At 43.6% G+C, this 22,876-nt stretch overlaps 2 protein-coding genes across 8 annotated transcripts in view; one reads left to right on the forward strand and one right to left on the reverse strand.

Moving 5' to 3' along the window:
• Positions 1–14,187, forward strand: part of ZBTB8OS (zinc finger and BTB domain containing 8 opposite strand) — a 37,182-nt gene extending 22,995 nt beyond the window's left edge. The window contains exons 5-8 of the mRNA XM_073615353.1: positions 905–987; positions 1,068–1,120; positions 3,955–3,991; positions 14,056–14,187. Coding sequence (XP_073471454.1) covers positions 905–987; positions 1,068–1,120; positions 3,955–3,991; positions 14,056–14,142 — 260 coding nt within the window. The 3' untranslated portion in view covers positions 14,143–14,187. The remainder of the gene's footprint in view (positions 1–904; positions 988–1,067; positions 1,121–3,954; positions 3,992–14,055) is intronic.
• Positions 14,188–19,512: 5,325 nt separating this feature from the next.
• The window catches only part of ZBTB8A (zinc finger and BTB domain containing 8A), a 34,627-nt gene continuing 31,263 nt past the window's right edge, over positions 19,513–22,876 (reverse strand). For 6 of the 7 annotated variants that reach the window (XM_073615360.1, XM_073615356.1, XM_073615359.1 and 3 more), the window contains one exon: positions 19,513–20,580. In XM_073615360.1, coding sequence (XP_073471461.1) covers positions 20,263–20,580 — 318 coding nt within the window. In that variant the 3' untranslated portion in view covers positions 19,513–20,262. The remainder of the gene's footprint in view (positions 20,581–22,876) is intronic. The other variant, XM_073615358.1, reaches the window with a different exon arrangement.

Consider the following 22,876-nt stretch of genomic DNA (forward strand, 5'->3'; position numbering starts at 1 on the left):
AAACGGAGGGAGACAACAGGAAGTGAGATGAAATCTACCCCAGGAAGGCAAATTCACTCCTGTAAGAGTTATTATGGGAAAAAGGTACCTCCACTAAAGCTTCATCACCAGTCCATGTTTCCACAACAACCCAAAATTTTCACAATCCAATTGGACAGAAAGTGAGGTGAAATGTTCTGAAATGTTTCACAGACAGCAAAACAAATGTTACAGGGGTGTTAACCCTTCCCTATGCTATCCAAAAAGCTTAAAAATAGATTTTTTGGCTAGAGCTACACTTAAAAAACGTACCTGTTACAGATTCAACTTAAGAACAAACCTACAGTCCCTATCTTGTTTGTAACCCAGGGACTGCCTTCTAATTGGTTAATCATGCATCTGACTCTAATCCTACAAAATCCCTGACTTTCTGCAAATGTATGATGCTGGTTTTAAGCCAAAGAGTATTCACACTGAATATTGGTTTGATCTAGATTTTTCTTCTGTTTGCTCAATTTGCATTTTTTAAATTGATAAAAAATAACAATTAAATTATATATTTTTGGAAGCATTCTTACTTTACAGTAAGGATGAGCTCCGGCATGTTCGCATGCTGCACATGCCAAGCCCGGCAGGAAGTCGGCACGGCGCAGCGCTAATCACAGGCAGGGAGACATTTCCCGATCTCTGCAGCCGCACATCGGGAAATGTCTCATTGCTTGTGATTAGCGTTGTGCCGTGCCGACTTCCTGGCGGGCTCAGCATGTGCAGCATGCGAACACGCCGGAGCTCATCCTTATTTTACAGCATTTCTTCACACCTGCCTAAAATTTGTACACATTACTGTACATCCAAAATGTTCTGTGCAGAAATTGGGTATGCTAAGCCATACAAAAACCTTGTTTGACTCTCTATTCTTTCTTAGGGGGAGACCTGCTTTCACTTCTTTACAATTTCCTGGATGCGTGGCTATATAAATTTAGTGCCGACCAGTACTTTGTTCCCCGGGTGAGATATTTTTTCATGCTGTAAAAGCCATAATGATATTCTGCATTCTGCAAAATTTAATAGTTTTCTTCTTTATACAGGAGGTAAAGGTGCTGCACATAGATCGTATGAGTTTTAAAATCCGTTCTATTGGGTAAGGTGTGTGTGTGTGTGTGTGTGTGTGTGTGTGTGTTTGTTTGTTTTTTCCCCAACAAACAAATGTTTAGTTAACAGTTGCCGAGACTTGGCTATTTGGCAGGTCAAGAAATGTATTAAGCTTTGCCAGTATATGAGCACTCCAGGAAGGAGTTAATTAATTTTAAAAAAAAAGAGCTATGCCAATCAGTAAGTTTGCAAATATAAATTTTTACTTTGCCTTTCATTGTTGATAGAGACCCTTACTAGGATTATTAGTGATTTTGCTATTTTCAGATTTCATTTATTTTTTTGTGTTGAAACAGTTTTTATTAGAACAAAAAGCAAAAATTTACAGGTAAAGTATTATTACAGGAAATGTTAGGTATAGATGAATTTTACCAGAAAAATAATATTTTCAGACATCCCTTGTACATTGGCGTGGTGAGACACATATTAACACTTATAACAGTAAAATAGTCTGCGTGTATATGGCGTATCTTTATTTATTTTTATATTTTTATTTTTTATATTTATTTTCCTCAGTACAGAAGATTAATAGGATAGTAGCAACATTGTTGTAGGGTAAGACTCTAGTCAAGCAACTGTGATCCTATCCAGGGTTTCTGGCGCTTGCAGCCACCTATCCCAGATTTTCCCATACTTGGCTGGGCAGCCCCTGTGTGTATAAATGAGCTTCTTATATCTTATACTGTTCACTTCTATTAACCAAGCGCTAAACTCGGGTGGATTGGTCCTCATCCATTGCCTTGCTATAACCTTTCTTGCAGAGAAGAGTGTTTCATTCAGAAATATTTTAATAAATTTATTCATATCTGATTCTGGGTGAATTCCCAAGAGGCATGGCTTGGGGTGCAGAGCTAGGGGAGAACCCATTGTGTCATGGAGAAACTGTACAATCTGTGTCCAGAAGCCGTGGATCTTGGGGCAACTCCAAAGTAAATGATAAAACGTTCCCGTTGCCTGGTTGCACATTACGCAGTTGGGAGATTGGTACGGTTTATATCTGGATACTCTAATTGGGGAAAGGTATGATCTATGGATTATATAAATCTGCGTAAGACGGTCAGAGTTTGGGAGACACCAAGTTGCAGGTGTCAAGAGCATCACTCCAGTCCTCGTCCTCTATAGCCCCCACATCCCCCTCCCATTTAGCTTTTAATGCGTAGGCTGACCTAGAAGAGGAGGGCAGCAGCAACATGCAATAAAAGGTTGAAATCAGTTTTTTGGGATCTGTCTACATATCACCTCCATAAAAGGATTGGTTTCCAGTTGAGAGGTACCGGTTGGGAACTGCGTAACGAAGGCATGCCTAATTTGTAGGCATCTAAAAAACATGCGGGTGGATAAACCGTACTCAGCGTGCAGCCTGTCAAACACTTTCAGTCTTCCATTTGAGGTTAGGTGGGATAAGTAAAAAACTCCTTGGGATCTCCATAGTTCCGAGTCTGGGATGGAACAAAACTGCTGAAGGGCTGCATTGTGCCACAACGGGGTGTTTTCATGTAATTATAGTCATTTGCAGACAGAAGAATGCAAATAGAGTTTTATCAAAATAAGCATCCCAGGTATTGCTTGTGATGCCCATGCTGACATACCCAATCTCCTGTAGTGATGGGGGATCATGTAAACCTAAGGATGCAAACTGCATATAACAGAACTGCTTTCTATAATTTTACTTCTCCTCTCATACTTTTTGTGTTACCCATGTTGCTCTTTCCAGGGACATTTTAGAATAGAGCAGTAATGACAAAATGCTGAACATAATTTTGAGACCTACTACGCTGTTGACCTGTTAAAATATTTATTCCCATGGAAATGGATTAATATCTATAGATATCCATACTGTAGCAGTAAGGCTCATGTTACACTGGCAATTTTGTAGCAGCTATAGAATAGGGGTGAATTCACACTAAAACAGACAGCTGCTGAATTGCTTACTTATCTGGACACTGTGCACAGCTGCACTGTCAATATGTTGAAGGAGATTAAAGGGCAGAGCTAGATGGCAGATTATTAGTTTATTAATATTTGCTTGGTTTGTTAGGACCCATACATACCTATGCAAGCACATGGTAACACACACTCATAGGTGTGAATGGGTCCTTGAATAGCCCTCCTTTAAATAAAACTAAACTGCAGATAGAGAGGAATGCAATGTCTACTTGAAATCCATTTTCATGCACTGAAATTCATGCAGTGTCAGCCTATATAGCAAGAGATGCCGTTCAAACTAACCCAATGCTAATGAGATGTATAACCTCAGCCAGCACTGCTGCACTGCTCCGGACACGGCCCATGACATGTTATGCCGCCACTGGGGCTTGGTCACAAAGGGTTTGTATTTTATTGGTGTGAACTGAACCTAAAGCCTAGTACACCCCGCCGAAAGTCAGGCAGCTCAATAGAGACCAGCCAAAATTTGGCCCGTGTGTACTGCAGTTAGTCCAAAGGAAGCTGGCCGTTCGGCCGGCTTCTTCGAAGGAGCATGGCCGAAAAAGGTCTCAGCGCTCTTAGCCAATTGGCTGAGAGCGCTGACCGGAATGTTCTGGCAGGGGGGTCGTCCCCCTGTAAGAACACAATAGAACAGCAGGGGAGATTGCTGTACTAACGTTGGATAGTTAATACAGCAGCTCTTCCTGAACTGTCAGTTGTGTTTTTTTCTCTCATTTCTGCTGGGTTAAATGAGGAAAAAACTACTAGTGTGTACTAGGCTTAACTCCAATCTGCTGCAAGTGAGCAATTAAAAATCTGAGCCCTTTAACTTGCATAACGGTACAAAAAGTATTTTTTTTAAAAATGCTATTGGCTTTTTGTTTTGTTTTTTCATAGGTGGGGGGAAGAGTTCAATTTATCCAAACACCCCCAGGTAAGTGTTCCTAATCTGGTTTATAGGACTGTAGATTTATTTGGATGTAAGATAATACAGTCAGAGTGCCGTGGAGATATTCTGGCACACTCATAACAATATTGCCTCCGCACCCAAATATTGCAAATAACAAACTTTCTTGAATTGAAAAAAAAAAAAATATATATATATATATATATATATATATATATATATATATATATATATATATATATATATATATATATATATATATATATATATATATATATATTATGCCCTCCTTCATTACTCAGTAGCTAATAAACTTATGTCCAGCTGAGAACTAAGGGCTATTTCCATACTGACCTAGATTTTTTTCCATATGGCCCAACTGAGTACTTGCCTACGCTCATTACCCATGGACCATCAGAGCCTTCATCAACTCACTCCACTCGAACAAATCTGTCCCCAAATCTCCCTCTCTCATTTCTATGCTTTGCTGACAAACCAGGGGGACATGGCCTTCACCTTTTTACAGTGGGAAGATGACCTTCGAGTTACCATCTCTCAACTTCAGAAAGACAAAATTATATTTTTTGCACATAAAGCTTCCCTGGCAAGCAGATATCAGGAGGGAGGTTATAAACTTCTCACCCAGTGGTACAGAACCCCTGCCAAGCTGCATAGGATACAGTGCCTTGAAAAAGTATTCATACCCCTAGAAATTTTCCAAATTTCGCCATATTACAACCAAAAACGTAAATGTATTTTATTGGGATTTTATGTAATAGACCAACACAAAGTGGCACTTAGTTGTGAAGTGGAAGGAAAATGATAAATGGTTTTCAAATTTTGTTACAAATATGTGAAAGTGTGGCGTGCATTTGTATTCCGCCCCCCTGAGCCAATACTTTGTAGAAACTCCTTTTGCTGTAATTACAGCTGCAAGTCTTTTTGGGGATGTCTCTACCAGCTTTGCACATCTAGTGAGTGACATTTTTGCCCATTCTTCTTTGCAAAATAGCTTAAGCTCTGTCAGATTGGATGGAGAGCATCTGTGAACAGCAAAAAAAAAAAAAACAACAACTTTTTTTTCAAATTCTTTATTTGTAAAGAAAAATAAAATATCCATCAATATACAATGCCATGGCACATCAAACATAGTTACAGTCCAGGGTAGTACAGTCAAATGTAGAGGTGCTTGGAAGCAAGTCAGCACAGCATCACTGCCGCGCAGACGAGCCTCCCATTCCAAAAAATCAGGTGGTAATCATATACATTCTGCTCGTGTTGAGTTGCATGAATGGACACTTCAAATTTTAGGATAGAAGGAAGCTAGATGGTAAAACCGTAGGGTCACACAGAAGGGTCTCGAGACAAGAAGTGAAGAGGAGAGGGAGGGGAAAAGGGAGAAAAGAAAAAGGAAGGGGGGGACCAGGGTGACGGAACGTGTAGATGCTACAGTACAAATGACTGGAGAACCTCAGTCCCCAGGCAGCTCTCTAGGAGGGACTTCCCTTCATCCGAATACACGAACATGTTCCAGTATGCCCATGTTTTCGTATATCGTTCTCTTCTGTTTTGTGCGGTAAGTACCAGATCTCCCAGGGTATTGACACTCCTGACCTTATTGAGCCACGTGGCGATGGAAGGAGGATTGGGATCTTTCCAACACAGCATGACACAGGCTTTGGCAGCGTTAGTCAAGTAGCAAAGGATTGATTTTTTTTTTTTGTATGTTCGGATCGGCATCTGTGAGCAGTGGAGCAGGAAGAAGGCCAGATCCCTTGGGATAGGGAAGTTTGTGAATTGTTGGGAGATCCTCTGTACCTCCGACCAGCACTGTTGAAGCTTTGAACAGGACAAGAAAACGTGAAGTAGAGTTCCCCTCTCCACATCTCCAGCAACGCTCCGAAGCTTGCGGAAATTATTTACTCAAGACTGACGGGGTGAGATACCAGGGCGTCAATATTTTATAGTTGGATTCCTGCATACGCGTGCAGATGGATGATTTCAGACAAAAGGTGGATGATGTTTTGACGATGGGCAGCCGTGAAGGTCCTATCAAGATCCCTTTCCCATTTGCCAAGACTTGGCATGATAAAGTTCTCTAGAGGGAATATAAGCAAGGCATACATCTTAGACAGGGTGCAGGGGAGAGGGTCCATGTCTTCACAGTAAGATTCAAACAGAGTCCGCTGACTCCGAAAATGAGTTGGGGGGGGCGGGGGTTTTGGAAGAAATGTTGAAGCGCCTGCCAGAAAGATAATCTAAACTGACCATCCGGTTGCATCAATTGAGAGATCATGGGCCAAGTGTTAGCCATTAGAAAATGGTAGACTTGAAAGCAGCTGCTCCCCTTGAGATTTCAAAACGTGCCTTGTTCTACACCCGTAGGTAATCCCGGGTTTTCCCAATATGGGAAACAGCAGAGCGTGGGCAGAGGAAAGCTCCGGTTTAGTACATGCCATATGGCCGACTCGGAGAGGGGGTCCTATGGTGGGATGTCACTTGAGGGAAGCAGGTAGGGAGGTAAAGCACCGTGGCACCCTGTGCAGGGAAACGGGACTAAACTGCTGTTCTATGAGCATCCACAGCTTTAGATCTTTATGTCTGCACCAGTCAATTACCCTGCCAAGGTGGGCTGCTTGGTAATATTTAAGCGGGTTTGGGACAGCTGCCCCTCCATAGAGTTTAGGTAGCGTAGAAGGCGCCTACCGATCCTAGGCCGTTTGTGTGCCCAGATGAACTTGGTAAAGAGGGTCTTGACTTGACGAAAGAAGGTCGAGGGAATGGCAATAGGTAAAGTCTAAAAGAGGTACAGAAACTTTGGCAAGATGCTCATTTTGATGATGTTACAGCGGCCAAACCAGGAATGTAGACCTCTATTCCATTTGTCTATTAGGGCACGAACCGCACTAAGCAGGGGCAGACAGCTCATCCCAAATGTATCCCCTAGGTTCAGGGGGGATATGGGTGCCCAAGTACTTCAGAGCCGAAGACGTCCATTTGAAGTTGAGCTGTAGAGTACGACACAAGGGAGAGGGCAGGGTGATTCCCACTGCCTCGGATTTGGAGTAGTTAATTTTCGAGAGTGCTCCGTATTGGTCAGATTCTTTCAGGAGATTTGGTAGGGAGATATGCGGATTGGTCAAGGAGAAGAGAAGGTCACCCGCGTAAGCGGAGACTTTATGGGTGAGGTCACCCACCTGAATGCCAGAGACATCTAGGTTTAATATAATCCTGTTCAGGAATGGTTCCAATGAAAGGGCAAATAGTAGGAATGAGAGTGGGCATCCCTGTCGGGTGCCATTAGAGATGGGGAACGGCTCTGAGAATACCCCATTTGCTTTGACCGCTGCCCGTGGAAAGGAGTATATGCTAGATATCCAACGAAGCATCTGTTCCCCCGAAACCCATATGTCTCAGGACTGCAAACATAAAGGCCCAAGTCACCCTATCAAAGGCCTTCTCCGCATCAGTACTGAATAATATGCAAAGAGAGACCATTTGACTGGCGAAGTGGACCAGATTGAGTACTTTTTCCGTGTTGTCCCTGGCCTTGCGGGCAGGGATGAAGCCCACTTGGTCCAGGTGAACCAATTGGGGTAACAAGGATTGGATCCGAGAAACAAGTATCTTGGTAAAGAGCTTCAGGTCCACATTGAGCAACTAAATCGGCCGATAGCTGCCGCAGACAGAGGGATCTTTGCCTTCTTTTGGGATAACTGAGACGTGGGCCTCAGATGGCGGGGGAATGAGGTAGTCTGTCCTAGGCCAATAAACACTCTTACCATGTGTTGACCTAAGAGGGGCAGAAAAGTCTTGTAGTACTGTATAGTGAATCCGTCTGGGCCTGGTGCCTTTCCTTGTTTGGCTGACTTCACTGCTCCGCTCAGCTCTTCGACGGGGCTTTAAGCTCTCCCCGAAATAGGGACATAAGGCGTGACAAGTATGCCGAAGAGAAGTAATCCTCTATGGAAGAGGAAGGTACCGTACCCTCAATATATGGGATATAGGAAGCCTTATTTTGGTCTCTGAGGCCCCGTGCTAACCGATTGCCACATTTGTCACCCGATTCATACACTAGCTTCTTGCAAGACAGGAGTGCTGCCTTCGCCTTGTAACGAAGAAGGTTGGAGACCTGTTGACGAAGACGGGCAAGTCCGGTCCCTAAAGCTGGGATCGGTGTTCTTTTATGCTGCAGCTCAAGAGCCTGAATATCGGCTAACAGTTTTGTCAATTGTGCTTCTCTCGCCTTTTTAACACTGGAACCGTGTTTGATCAGAATGCCCCATATGACCGCCTTATGGGCTTCCCACAGTATACATGGGTCACTCTCAGGGATGGCATTCATCCAAATCAGCTGTGAGTTCTTGAGCCACGTCAGTCAAAACCTCTGGGATCTGCACATTCAGGCACCATCTCCAATCCGGAATGGCGGTAGAGGCTGACAGGGATAGACGCATCATCAACTGGTGCATGATCAGACCAGAATATATGACCGATAGAGACATCTAGAATGAGGGATAGTAGTTGGTGAGGGATCAGAAAGGGGTCAATCTTAGAATATAACTGGTGAGGCGTGGAGAAGAAAGAGTAATCTCGTTCTCCAGCGCGGAAAATGCGCCAGGTTCCACCAGCTTCAGCTTGTGAAGTTTTTGCTGTATATGGTTCCTATAGCTGAGGGGAACAGAGGAGGTATCCATGCTAGGGTCAAGAGGGACATTCAAATCACCATTGAGGATCAGTTTACCTTCCGCAAACTCCACTAGCTTTGAGAGGGTTTTACATAGAAATGAGTCTTGGTGAGTATTTGATGCATAAATAGTAGCCAACGTCATTTTGATGCTGCCGATGTGGCCTTTAAGGAAAAGATACCGGCCTGCTGTGTCAAAGCAGCTGTTGGAAAGAGCCCAAGGGATAAGAATAGAGATCAGGATCGAAACGCCCTTAGATTTCCTTTACCGATTTAGTAGTGTGGTATACACAAGGAAACAATCTGTTTTGAAGGAAAGGAAGTCCCCCCCCATACTAAAATGAGTTTTTTTACAAACGCTACATCTGTGCCAGAGCGTTTCAGATCATTAAGAAGCACCCTCCGCTTCTCCGGGACATTGAGTCCCTTAGCATTTAGGGAGAGAACATTCACAGCGTCCATTATCTCTGGGGTTGTGGGAGGGGAGAGGGAAAAAAAAAGGGGGGGAGGTGTTGTGGAGGGGGAGAAGGATGGAGTTTGGAGGGGGGAGAGGAAGGAGGTAGAAAAGGAGAAAGGGAGGGGAAAGAACAGGAAGGAGTAGTCGGGGTCCTAAAAAGAGGTACTACAAATGGCACTCACTTCAGAACGCTTAAGTTCGTATGGGGGGGGCAGGCCTATATGGGGAAGTGGGTGGAAACAGCTTGAGGACAGAGCCCGTGCCAGGGCCTTTTAGCATTGGTATAGACTAAAATTTAAAGCAGCAAGAAACATCCTAACAACAAAACTTAAAGAGGAAGACGAGCCAGTAACATTGTGTTAGTAGATAGCAACCCATAATATTGACTACAGATAATGCCCACTGGGGAAAGGACTAACAGTTCTCCCCTGCCCACTAGACAAGAAGCTGTGTCAGGGCATGCGGCAAAACATGGCTTTAAATGTATCCGCCAACTCATCCAAGGGAAAGAGGCGTAACGGTTCCAAGATAATGCATCACCCTGCAGAGATGCAGTCCAAGGAAGTGCGACCACTAATTGCCCCAGAGTGGGGTCACGGCACTCGCCCAGTCACTGCATGTCAGGACTGCGCTCAATCTCCCATACCCCCTTTCAGGAGGAGGCACCCCCTCCCTGCGTATGGCCTCTTCGCCCCCCAGTCCCCCACGCATGCCATAATCATCCAGCCGGGTCAGTGGAGCACTGCATGTTTCAGAGCTAACCAATGGCGCGGGGGGAGGAGAGCTCAGAGTGAACCACTCGCTGTGCCCTGAAAGGAAAGAGGTTCCTTCTCTAGCTGTGGCCACGGCAAACCACCGAAGCCCCAGGAGGAGGGAAGCCCTCTTGATACCCATGCGCTTCATAGTAACAAACATGCTAACCGTTCGGGATTAATGAGATCCAATACGTAATCCAGCCAGAATACCTGCAGTTTAAAGACTCCGCAGGAAACAACTGGTTAACTTCCCTTATAAACATAGTTTGGACACACATCATGAGTTATAGCATGTATATGAGAGACAAATATAGGCAGCATTAAACAAGACACTTGAGTGAGTGGGAGCAGAAGGCATTCTAAGCGCAGCAATGTCTGCAAAACGTGAGCCTTCTGGAGTGGTGTGGGGGGGACAGGCAAATGTCATTCCAAGCGTGGGAAAAATTGAGGAGCAAAGCCCTCCAGAGCATCTCTGTTCGGTCCCAGAGATGAGTAGTGGTATTAACCCAAGTATAGATAGTCCACAGTGGGGAGTGGACCGAAAAAATTCCAGGATCAAAGCCCGTTCAAACAGCAGTTAAAGTATGGTGGTGAGTGCACTGGGTAGTGAAAAAGCTGGCAGGGCAGACATCACTTACGGGTGCTCAGGGGACAACATCTGGAACATATTAGGCGGCAGTCAGATGAAGTGCAGGAGGGGATTAGGACTCTTGGTCTCCGGGAAGAGAAGAGTTGCGAGACCATGTCGCCCCCCTGCTTTTACGTGGTGCAGCAGGGGTTGTAGCTAGTTCGGGACCGGGAAAGCCTCTGTCTCGAGAAATGCAAACAAGCCCAGCAGATCAGCAGGGTCGAGCAGAGCAAAGGAAGCTGGACCTTTCCTCACTGTCAGCGACATAGGGAACCCCCATGAGTAGGTACAGCCCATCCGCCGCAATTTATCCAGGAAGGGGCGTAGCAGTGCCTTCTGCTGGTCAGGTCAGTCACCTACCTCCCATGCTCTGTGCAGGATGAGATCTTTATGGGAGTAGTGATGTAGGCGACAAATAACGTCTCTGGGTCTGTTCAGATCCCTGGAACGAGGGCCCAGAGCACTGTGCAAGCTGTCGAATTCTATGTCCTGGGGGGTAAGTGAGGTAGCCAGTCACCAACATATCTCCAGGACCGTGGGTTGTAGTGACTCCTTGCCTGTGGCTTCCGGGATACCATGCAATCTTAGATTGTTGCGGCGGCTCTGGTCCTCAAGTTCTTGCATATGGAGCTGCAGCGCGGTGACCTGTGAAGCCTGTGAGGACTGTATTTGCGCCAGTTGGGACACACGGTGCTCAAGAGATAAGGACATTTTGCCCGTGGAGACCCGGTCAGAGAGCAGCTGCACGTCCACTCTGACCGAATGAAGGTCTCTGCGGTGTGTCTCCTCCAGGCGGAGTACCAGCGCCTCCATATCTGACCACTTCGGCAGGGCCTGGAAGAAAGCCCTGAGATCCGGATCTCGCATTATGGAAGGCAGAGAGGCTGACGGTCCCGCAGCGGCTGGCGGAGGAGATGTCAGATCATCGGGGAAGCCTGTCAGGGAGTCTGATCCATGGTATCGATTAAGCGCACGTGAAGTGTGCGAAACACGTCTACCCAGCATTCTGATGCCTGTAATTTTGGGATGTCCAAATAAAGAGGATTTTCATCTACAGTGGTGTGCGGCCATTTCTTCTATATTCAGGGAGCCTGATCCAGCCAGCGATGCCGGTGGGGCCGCCATATGTAATCCTGGCCAAGACGCTCCACGTGTCGCCGCGGATCGGGTCCGCAGTGTGTAAGCCCTGGATCTGGGGAAGAAGTGTAGTATCTCCGACCAGGGGGGGAGTTCTGTAGGTTCCCTTCACCTTCTTCTGTTTCCTAGAGCTTATGCCATGGTGGAAATCTGCATCAGAAGGTTAAAATGCTGAAGGGGTGGAGGGAGCTCCGGTGAAACACGTCCTTACATTGCCATGTTCAGACCACGCCCCCCCCCCCCCCCGTTTTTTTTTCAAGTGTTGCCACAGATTCTTAATAGGATTTAGGTCTGGACTCTGACTGGGCCATTCTAACACATAAATAAGCTTTGATCTAAACCATTCCATTGTAGCTCTGGCTGTATGTTTAGAGTCATTGTCCTTCTGGAAGGTGAACCTCCGCCCCAGTCTTAAGTCTTTTGTAGACTCAAACAGATATTCTTCTAAGATTGCCCTGTATTTGGCTCCATCCATCTTCTCATCAACTCTGTCAAGCTTCCCTGTCCCCGCTAAAGAAAAGCATCCCCACAACTTGATGCTGCCACCACCATGTTTCATGGTGGGGATGGTGTATTCAGGGTGATGTGCAGTGTTTGTTTTCCACCACACATAGCATTTTGCTTTTAGGCCAAAAAGTTCAAATTTAGTCTCAGAGCACCTTCTTCCACATGTTTGCTGTGTCCCTCACATGCCTCTTGCAAACTGCAAACGGGACTTCTTATGGCTTTCTTTCACCAATGGCTTTCTTTTTGTCACTCTTCTATAAAGGCCAGATTTGTGGAGTGCACAACTAATAGTTGTCTTGTGGGCAGATTCTCCCACCTGAGCTGTGGATCTTTGCAGCTCCTCCAGAGTTACCATGGGCCTCTTGGCTGCTTCTCTGATCAATGCCCTTTTTGGCCGCCCTGTCAGTTTAGGTAAACGGCGATGTCTTAGTTCGCAGTTGTGCCATACTCCTTTCCATTTTCAGATGATGGATTGAACTTTGCTCCGTGAGATGTTCAAAGCTTGGGATATTTTTTTATAACCTAACACTGCTTTAAACTTCTGCACAACTTTATCCCTGACCCGTCTGATGTGTTCCTTAGTGAACAAACGGCATCGTGAAGACCAAGGTTCTCTAACAAACCTCTGAGGGCTTCACAGAACAGCTGTATTTATACTGAGATAAAATGACACACATGTGGATTCTATTTACTAATTAGGTGACTTCTGATGGCCATTGGTTCCACTAGAATTTAGTTAGGGGAATCAGAGTAAATGGAGCTGAATACCAATGTACGCCACACTTTTCTTATATTTATTTGCAAAAAATGTTGAAAACCAATTATCATTTTCCTTCCACTTCACAATTATGTGCCACTTTGTGTTGGTCTATCACATAAAATCCCAATAAAATACATTTACGTTTTTGGTTGTAATATGACAAAATGTGGAAAATTTCAAGAGGTATTTCCTCAGGTTTCAGATACGTTTTGGCGCTGTGGAGAATCTGTGGGAACCCTGTTGCATATCTTCTGGGAATGCCCAAAATTAAACAACATTTGGACTGATGTAGAGTCCACGATTAAGACGTTGACAGGTTAATCACTCAATAAAAATCCAGTGGCCTTTCTATTGAATAACACCCCTATGTCTAATAAAAAATTTAAGAACTCCCTACTCGGACATTTACTTACAACAGCTAAAGCCTGTATCCCAGCTTTGTGGAAGAGTACCTGTCCTCCTACTGTTGCCCACTGGTGTCCCAGAATTACAGATAGCCAGATTATGGAAAACCTTACCATGACTTTGAAAGAACAGGAAGACAAGTACTGGAAGAACTGGACTCCCTATCTTTATTATAGGCAGCAGACACCATTGGCCTCTCAGCTTAATGGAACAACAGGAGAGGATTAGGTTCTGTGGGGTGGTTTCCCCTTGCCCTCCTTCTCTCCCCCCTCCCCTTTTTTTTTCTAACTTATTTTATGCTGTTCTTTCATCTCTCTTCTGCACGCTACATACTCAGGTTTGGTCTTTTCGACTGCTACCGCAATTTTCCTATCTTTCTATTGGGAAAATATAAAATCGTTTGGGAAATGTGCAGGGTGATACTGAGTATCATCATACAACGTGTAATGTGGTAAGCGGTTGCCGATGATTCATTTGATAGCTGACCTAGCAGCCGTTTGTGTACTAGCTTAGATGGGATGTTCTATTGTAATTCTTGCTAATGCTTGTTTTTTGTAATGTTTTGTTCACTGCCCCATGTTCATTTCCTTGACTGCTAAATAAAGAATTTTTACAAAAATAGATGCCCTTACACTCTTGTAAATGTTACTGTATGTAAAGGTGTGATGGTTTATATTAAAATGAGCACACATCAGTGCATACAATTACAAGCGTAATTATAAGTGTTCTTATTCTCTATTATGTTCTTTTGACAGGGTACTGAGGTGAAAGCCATTACATATTCAGCCATGCAGATCTGTGAAGAGGACAAACCTGAAGTTTTTGTCATTATTGATATTTAATGTGTGGATCATTACATTTAAAGCAAAATTCCAGGGGATGGGGGGGGGGGGGGGGGGGGATTCTGACTTTTGCTGTGCACAAATAAATCTCAAGTGCTGTCTACTGCTGTAGAAGGTAAAAAAATATTTATTTTATTCACACCAGATCTTACTATCAGCACAAAACTTCTGATGTTCAGCTTTCGTACAGTGAAGAGCTCATGTAGTTTACCCTTCCTTTCCTCTCTCCTTGTCTATTCACAAAACACATTGCATTTTGTTCACAGAATACAAAGTGTTTTGTGAAAGGACAAAGGGAGAGGTAAACGACAGGATCCCCCCTAACCGCAAAAAACGTTACTCTCAGCAGCAGCACAGGAAGTTTAGTGCTCACAGTAGGATCTGGCTTGAATGAAATCGTTTTTATCTTTCCTTGGAGTTCTGCTTTAAAGTAAAGCTTTGAGAGCTCACAAATAAAGATTTATAAATTCCAAAGAAAAAAAATGTAAGAAAAAGGGGAAAAAAACCTTTCCAATGTCCTCAGTAATTAGCTGCTTCCTGAAGGCTCCAGTGATGTCAATGCACTCCAGAACAGGACAGGAGGGTGTGAAGAGCTTCCAGAGAAGCAGACCTTGCATTTTCATGCACACCTTCACTGACAAACATGTTGGCTGCAGTTGCTGACCATCTGAAAAATGTAGTCTTCTGGCTTCAATACTTTGAGTTACTGACCCAAGAACAAGCATGCAGTAGGTGAAGTCAAATCTCCTGCTATGCAAGCTTGTTCTAGTTTAGTATTGTAAAAATATTTAAAGCAAGTGAACCAGCAGGAAAGATAAGCACGTAGCAATTTGAAAAGAAAGCCAACAATAGCAGCCTCAGTGTTCCACCCATGTCAATTATTCTTTAAAACCACTGATTTTATTTTTTAATCTCTGAAGCAACTCCCATTTGGAAAGAAAGTAATGCTCTGTCATGGAAATACTGTTTACATCCTAGCTGTCACACTACAAGAATAAAGTCTGAAGTTTGTATGATGCTTTTAAGTTTGTACTTGAAACCAGATTTTTTTTTTTTTTTTTGTAGCAGGTGTTGAATTCACTTGCTCATAGCAATGAAATATGTGATAAAGATTATTTATGTATATATTCTATATGAATGGTTTATAAATAAAATTATTTTTCACCAACTGCATACAGAATTTTTTTCTTCTAGTGTTATGCACAAAGCAAAATATCTAATGCCATATTCACACTGGTGTGTTGTCTAAGGCAGCCATGGCAACTCAGGTTTTAATAGACATACGCTTATTTTTCTGTAACCGTGCACCGCAATGCAGGTAGATCATGTGTTGTGTTGTGGTGCAATGTCATTAAAAATAAATGGCAATAATGTACATTTCTGTGAATGAATACAAAGCTTCCTCTAATTGGTGGAGGGGCAGGCTGATGACTTAACGCTTTCCGACTCGGCCAATCAGAGGAAGCTTTATATTCATTCACAGAATACAAAAGTTGCCTGTAAATGGCTGAGTGCCGTTCAGACCGACTTTGCATTGTTTCGGGCGTGAGACGGGAAGTCTGTGTCTCGCAGTCGGAACTCAGCACTGTGTACTGTATGTAGCTAAAGCTACATGCAGTGCTTAGAGACACTGCAACACTTGGTGAAGGAAATTGATAATGTGGACCAGTGAAAGGAAACATTGAAATCGGCTTTAAAACTGACATTTCATTTTTTTAACAGTAGTGGAATAATTGTCAGGGTTTCTTCCTCACGCGGCTGGCTATTGTGAAACCAATAGAATACACTGGCAGTAATAGGAGACCATTATGTAAGGATATAAATAAGAGGGGAACTACACTGCCTTGAAAAAAAGTATTCACACCCCTTGAAATGTTATACATTTTATCATGTTACAATCAAAAACGTAAATGTATTATATTGGTGCTCCTTTGCTCCTCCTTCTCAAATCTGATCTACTCCACTGGCATTTGCTTACCTTAACCTGGTTTGGCCACTGTAGTGCCCTCAAGATGACCATGCTACCTAAGGTGCTGTGTCTGCTACAGACGCTTCCCATTCGCCTCTCCCTGGTATTTGGCTTCAACTTCTTCATCTCCCGAACCCTCGGGGAGGGGTTGGCCTCCCAGATGTATGGGCCTACTACAGAGCAGTACACCTCACCAGGTTACTGGACTGGCACTGCCATGCTGAGGCGAAACATTGGGTGGCCATTGAACTAGAAGACTCCAATGACACAATGAAGAGTTGGCCATGGATAAGCTCTCGGTGATCATCCTACCCTTGGCAGTACGTTGGTGGTCGCTAGGGATGCTTTTTGACACTCTTCGTTGTCACAATTACCTTCTCTCATGGTGCTTACACTGGGTAATCCAGAATTTGAATCAGGCCTCCAGATGCCTCATTTCCAGCATCTGGTTTCGAGTGGCCGCCTTAATTTTTGTGACTTTACAGGACCTGACAGTCAGCTCTCTTCTACTGCCGGAGAGACCGCGACTGACCCTCCACTAGACTTCTGGAGCAGTCTCCAGATACGTAATTTTCTTTGCCAGTGTTCGCGTTCTCCGGGTATACTTTGCCAGCTTACAGAACTGGAGCACATCTGTCATAGGAGGGAACCATTCCGTCATTGTCTTTCAATGATTTACTCTTCCCAGATTCGGCCAAAGACAGAGGTTTAGTTCCTATGTACCTTACTAAGTGGGAATCGGACCTTGAAACCCGATTCACTGACTCACAGAGAAAATCCTTCATTTTTGCCCAGAGATCTTCCATTGCCACTAGAATTCAAGAGACTTGTTAAAAGATCATGACTCATTGGTACAGGGTACCCACTACTCTGCACTGCTGTTTTTCCTCAGGTCCCTAGTACGTGCTGCCAATGTGGCAATGCTGAGGGAACAATGCTACATATTTTCTGTGATTGTCCCAAACTCAGGCCTTTCTGGTGGGAGGTAATCTGTACTGTCATACACTTGACTAACGTTGATTTGGAGGTAAACCCTGCGGCATGCTTGTTATATCTATCGAAACAACCTATTAAGAAGTATAAGGCTTCTCTTACAATTCAGCTATTGAATGTGGCTAAGGCATGCATCCCCCTGTGTTGGAGATCGGAGAACCCGCTGTCAAAGTCCCTGGGGTTTTCCAAAGTCAATGAACTTCGGGATATGGAGGATCTAATAGCTACCTTGAACAACCGGGAGGAGATCTTTCATGACACCTGGAGACCTTGGCAGCATTTCATATACACCGATGCCTATCTTCAGGAGGTCTCGCAACCTGGCTGACCTCCTGGATTTGGTCCGGATTCCCTGGGCAAGAGATTATCTATCGTTCTAAATCAGTACTTTTTCTTCTAACAAGGGACACCTGGCCCCTTACTCCTTCTCTTCCCTAACGTCCCCTCCCACCCCCTCTCCCGCTTTTTTTTCTTCCCCCCCCCCCCACCCCATATACCCGACTCAGCCATGGGTGTTTTTATTTTTCAGATATTTAAATATCCTTTTATGCATTATCCGAGTCTCACTGTTCCCTGTCTGGGTCTGGATGGCCATCGGGATGCCCAGCTTCCCGATATATTGTTGTGTCCTACAGAGTTGCACAGTTTTAAGCCTACAAGTATTTGTTCTGGTTCTCCCATGCAGCCACCTCATGCCTTATATACCCTGCACATTGATGATTCTTTTATTGTTGGTAATGTTATATGTGCCCATATATACTATGTCTTGCCTGGCCTGTTGGCTTATGGATCTAAATGGAGTGACCCTCTTGGTTATTGTCAATTGATAAATACTGAGTTTTCCCCTTTTTGTTTACCTGACTAAACTGCAACTTTTTGAAAAATAAAGGAATTACAAAAATGTATTATATTGGGATTTTACGTGATAGACCAACACAAAGTGACCCATCATTTTGAAGTGGATGGAAAAAAATTAATGGTTTTCAAAATTTTTTTACAAATAAATATCTGAAATGCGTGGCGTGCATTTGTATTCAGCCCCCTTTACTCTGATACCCCTAACTAAAATCTAGTGGAACCAATTACCTTCAGAAGTCGCCTAATTAGTAAATGGAGTCCACCTGTGTGTAATTTAATCTCAGTATAAATACAGCTGTTCTGTGAGGCCCTCAGAGGTTTGTTAGAGAACCTTACAGCAAACAGCATCATAAAGGCCAAGGAACACACCAGACAGGTCAGGGGTAAAGTTGGGGAGAAGTTTAAGCCTAGTTTCAGACTAGTGCGATGTGGGAACCAGCGCAATTCCAGCATTGCTCCTCTCCCACAAGTAGTTCACACTTCTGCGGGTGTCAATACATTGTTAATAACACCCCCAGATCGGTTCACAGATTGCAGTGCGAACTGTGAACTCGCGCAGGAATCAGATTCTAGTGTGGTGAAAAACAAGTCCCTGCACCTTTTTCTGTGCAAATCCAATGCAAGTTCAGCCATACAACTTATGACTGAACTTGCATTCCTCAGATATCGCATGTGATCGTCACGTGCGGGTACGAATCACATGCGATGTCAGATCGCACTAGTGTGAACCCAGGCTAAAGCAGGGTTGGGTTTTTAAATATCCCAAGCTTTGGATATCTTGCAGAGCACTGTTCAATCCATCATCCCGAAAATGGAAAGAGTATGGCAAAACTGCAAACCTACCAAAACATGGCTGTCCACCTAAGTTGACAGGCCGGGCAAGGAGAGTATTATTTAGAGAAGCAGCCAAGAGGCCCATGGTAACTGGAGGAGCTGCAGAGATCCACAGCTCAGGTGGGAGAATCAGTCCACAGGACAACTATTAGTCGTGCACTCCACAAATCTGGCCTTCATGTAAGATTGGCAAGAAGAAAGCCATAAGAAGTCCTGTTTGCAAGAAGCCATGTGAAGGACAAAGCAAACATGTGGAAGAAGGTGCTCGGGTCAGATGAGACCAAAATGTTACTTTTTGGCCTAAAAGCAAAACGTTATGTGTGGTGGAATACTAACCCTGCACATCACCCTGAAAACATCATTCCCACCATGAAACATGATGGTGGCAGCATCAAATTGTGGGGATGCTTTTCTTCAGCAGGGCCAGTGAACCTAATCAGAGTTGATGGGAATATGGATGGAGCCAAATACAGGGCAAGAAAACCTGTTAGAGTCTGCAAAAGACTTGAGACTCCCATGGAGGTTCACCTTTAAGCAGGACAACGACCCTAAACATACAGCCAGAGCTACAATGAATGGTTTTGATCAAAGCATATTCATGTGTTAGAATGGCCCAGTCAAAGTCCAAACCTAAATCTAGTTGAGAATCTGGGGCAAGACTTGAAAATTGCTGTTCAGGCGTTCTCCATCCAATCTGACAGATTTTGATCTATTTTGCAAAGAAGAATGGGCAAAAATGTCACTCTCTAGCTGTGCAAAGCTGGCATAGACATACCCAAAAAGACTTACAGCTGAAATTGCAGCGAAGGGTGGTTTTACAAAGTATTGACTTGGGGGGAGGGGGGGTCTGAATACAAATGCACAAGTGCCACTTTGTGTTGGTCTACCAAATTTTTGGTTGAAAATTTCAAGGGGTGTGAATACTTTTTCAAGGCACTGTAGGTCTAGGTATCTTGTTCCCCAAAAAAGCTCAATGGTAATTCGGTTGATTTAGCTGTTTGATGAAGAAGTAAAACAATTTAATTGCTGGCAGAGGGTAGCAGGGTTTAGACCAGAATGTACAATACACAGGATGTATGTAAAATTTATAGTCCTTCATAACACAAACTTTCAGAAATATTTAACATCTCATAATATATGGAAAGCTTCAAATATGAACATGTACATTTTACAGCAAGGCAGCTTCTTGCAGCCATGAAAACATTTCAGAATATGCAAGAGCTAAATAAAAAGTTATGTATTTACAGATGAAGTGCTACAGCAGCCATGAATGATATAGATGCAGCTAATGAAATGTCACTCCGTAAAAGACAACATATCAGCTGCTAAATAAAGTGTGATGGTGCACAAATGTCAAAAACAAATGTGTACATAGATAAAATCACTATACTAAAGTATATCACCATCTCACTCCCAGAAATATTCTGTACACAAAGAATAGCAAAGTCCACCCCCACTTCCAGCATTTATGTTATTTGAGATTTCACATCTTCCTCTTCGCTGTCTTCTACTTCCTGAATAACCAGATCGGATTCTTGACGTTCTTTGCCATTTTCATCTTTCACATCGTCCTTAAAATTCCAAGCTTGCTCCCTCTCATTCTCAGGTGGGAGCACCAGTGGTTGATCATCCCCAAAATCAAAGTTGACACTATCCAAACCAGCTTCTGACAGACATGGGTGACAAAGACGGTATCTTCTTGTTCCATCCTGAATTACTCGCCCTGTCAACTCAGTGACCGGGAGCTTGCAGCGACGGCAGATAAGTTTACCAGCTTCATGTATCTAGGATAGTCAAGGGTTGGGGAAGAAAGGATGTTTACTATAAAACAGTGCTAAGTAATACATTCTGCTGTGTTCTTGCAGAAAACAAGGAAAGCATATAAGATCTTTTGACAAATATAATCTTAATAAAGAACAATACCGGAGGGAAAAAAAATACTGTATCAATAACAGCTACTTTCAGCTTCAGTATATGCAGTAAGACATACTATATTTATTGAACACACCCATACACATTTTATACTAGGACTCATAATCAATTATGAAGCAGGGAGGTTGAATGAGACAAATACAAGCTCCTTTTAGTAAACTACAAATCTCTATATTTGACACCATAAAAATATAGGGCAAGAAATTGAAAATGCATACAACCATACTTTAAAAAGGTAAACACTACACTAATAAATTACAGTATAAACTCTAAAAAAATAATAATATAAAATTATAATATTCTTTTCTATTAAAGTATATCTAAGCCCAAGAACAAAAAATGTGAAGTGTTGCAAATTACTGGTCCTCTATTTTGGTGGCTGCATTAGTTGTATTTTTTTTTAGCAAGTACAGAAAATACCTATGGCTCTTGCAAGAAAACGAAAAATTGAATACTTACCTTACCGTAACTTTCCTTTCCTGGTACTTATCCATGGCAGCAACATACACATGGTTGGTTGCTCTGCCCCCAACCAACAGGACCACTTTTAACTCTATAAAAGAGAGTAAGCACTCCCCACGTCAATCTTGTAACTAGTCACAAATGTTGAGGATTATAGAAAGGTAGGCCATATGCTGCCATGGATAGGCACCAGGAAAGGAAAATTACGGAAAGGTAAGTATTCAGTTGTCTGTTTTCCTTGTGCCTCCATGGCAGCATACACATGGTAAATAACTTGCTCGCATGGAGGGTTGCTGCAAAAAAATCTTGTTTAATTTTGATTACAAAACAGACAACTGTAAAGATTTTTTTTCCCAAAATCATGGGAAGTAAGTGCGGCTGGATACAGACTGTAGTAAAAGACGACCAACTTGCCGCACAACAGATAGTTTCTGGAGAGACTTGTGCTCAAGCTGCCCAAGAAGAGGCCATTCGAGTGAGCATTGATAGGTTTTGGAACTGGAAGAACACTAGCCCGATACGATTTCTGTATTAGATGCACAATCCAACTTGCTAAAGCTCTTTTGGATGCTGCCATTCCCCTTCTAGCACTATTAGGAATTACAAAGAGGCATTGATCTTTGCGAAAAAGCTGCGTTAGCTCAATGTATCATCAGAGGGTCCTTGCCACGTCCAGCTCATGTAGTTTTGAAGTTGCTGGGTCTTCCTTGAAAGCTGGGAGAACCCATTCCTGATTAATATATATATACACACACACGACTTTGGGAAGGAATTGGGGTATTGGTTGTAGGACCACCCTATCCGGGAAGAACGTAATGTAGGGGTCTTGAGCCACTAAGGTTTGGTTTTCCTAAACTCTATAGCCAGAGGTGATGGCAATTAGAAGGGCAGATTTAAAAGTAATATTTTCTAGAGAACTTTCTTCAATGGGTGCTAATGGAGGAGCTGTAAGAGTATTGAGAACCAAAGGCAAATCCCACCTCGGATATAGAGTCTTCCTCGGGGGTCTTAACAATGGAACTGCCCTCTGAAAACGCTCTATCAGAGGGTTCAGAACCCCCCGGGCTTTCACACTGGAGACACAGGAGAGGCTCTTTACAGGCACTATTTTTAGCACTGTAGCGCCTGTAAAGCGCCTCAGTGTGAAAGTAGCCTTATCGTCATCTCAGTGAACATCTGGTTTTAACGAGCTGAACAGGTTAGTTTCTGCAAATTCTGAAAAATTTTGCCATATTTTGTAGTAGGTCTTATTGGTGGATGACTTTGTGGCCTGAAGCAGCATCTGTATTACTTTGTGGGAGCAAAAAAAGTCTATTTGAGGCCTGCCCCATTGGAGGCAGATACACCTGAAAACGTTCTGGTCCAAAGACCATTCGTTGTTGTTGGTGAACTCTCTTGATAGGTTGATCCGTTAGTTGATTTTTGAGAGCTTGGATACAAAAGATGCTCTGAGATTTGTCTGGGCCCAAGATAAAATCAGGGCCACTCGGCTGGATAATGACCTGCTGTGCATCCCCCCCATGGTTCTGAATGTAGGCTACTGCCGCTTTGTTGTCCATTTGTAGCAAGATGGACTTGCCTCTCAAAAGAGACGCCCAGTGTGATATCACCATCCACGCGGGTCCCTGATCCATGCAAGGGCTGGGAAACATTTGCTGACCATCTCTGGAGGAAGGAGAAGCAACA

The sequence above is a fragment of the Aquarana catesbeiana genome, linkage group LG02, assembly GCF_042186555.1.
Source record: "Aquarana catesbeiana isolate 2022-GZ linkage group LG02, ASM4218655v1, whole genome shotgun sequence".
NCBI lineage: Eukaryota > Metazoa > Chordata > Amphibia > Anura > Ranidae > Aquarana > Aquarana catesbeiana.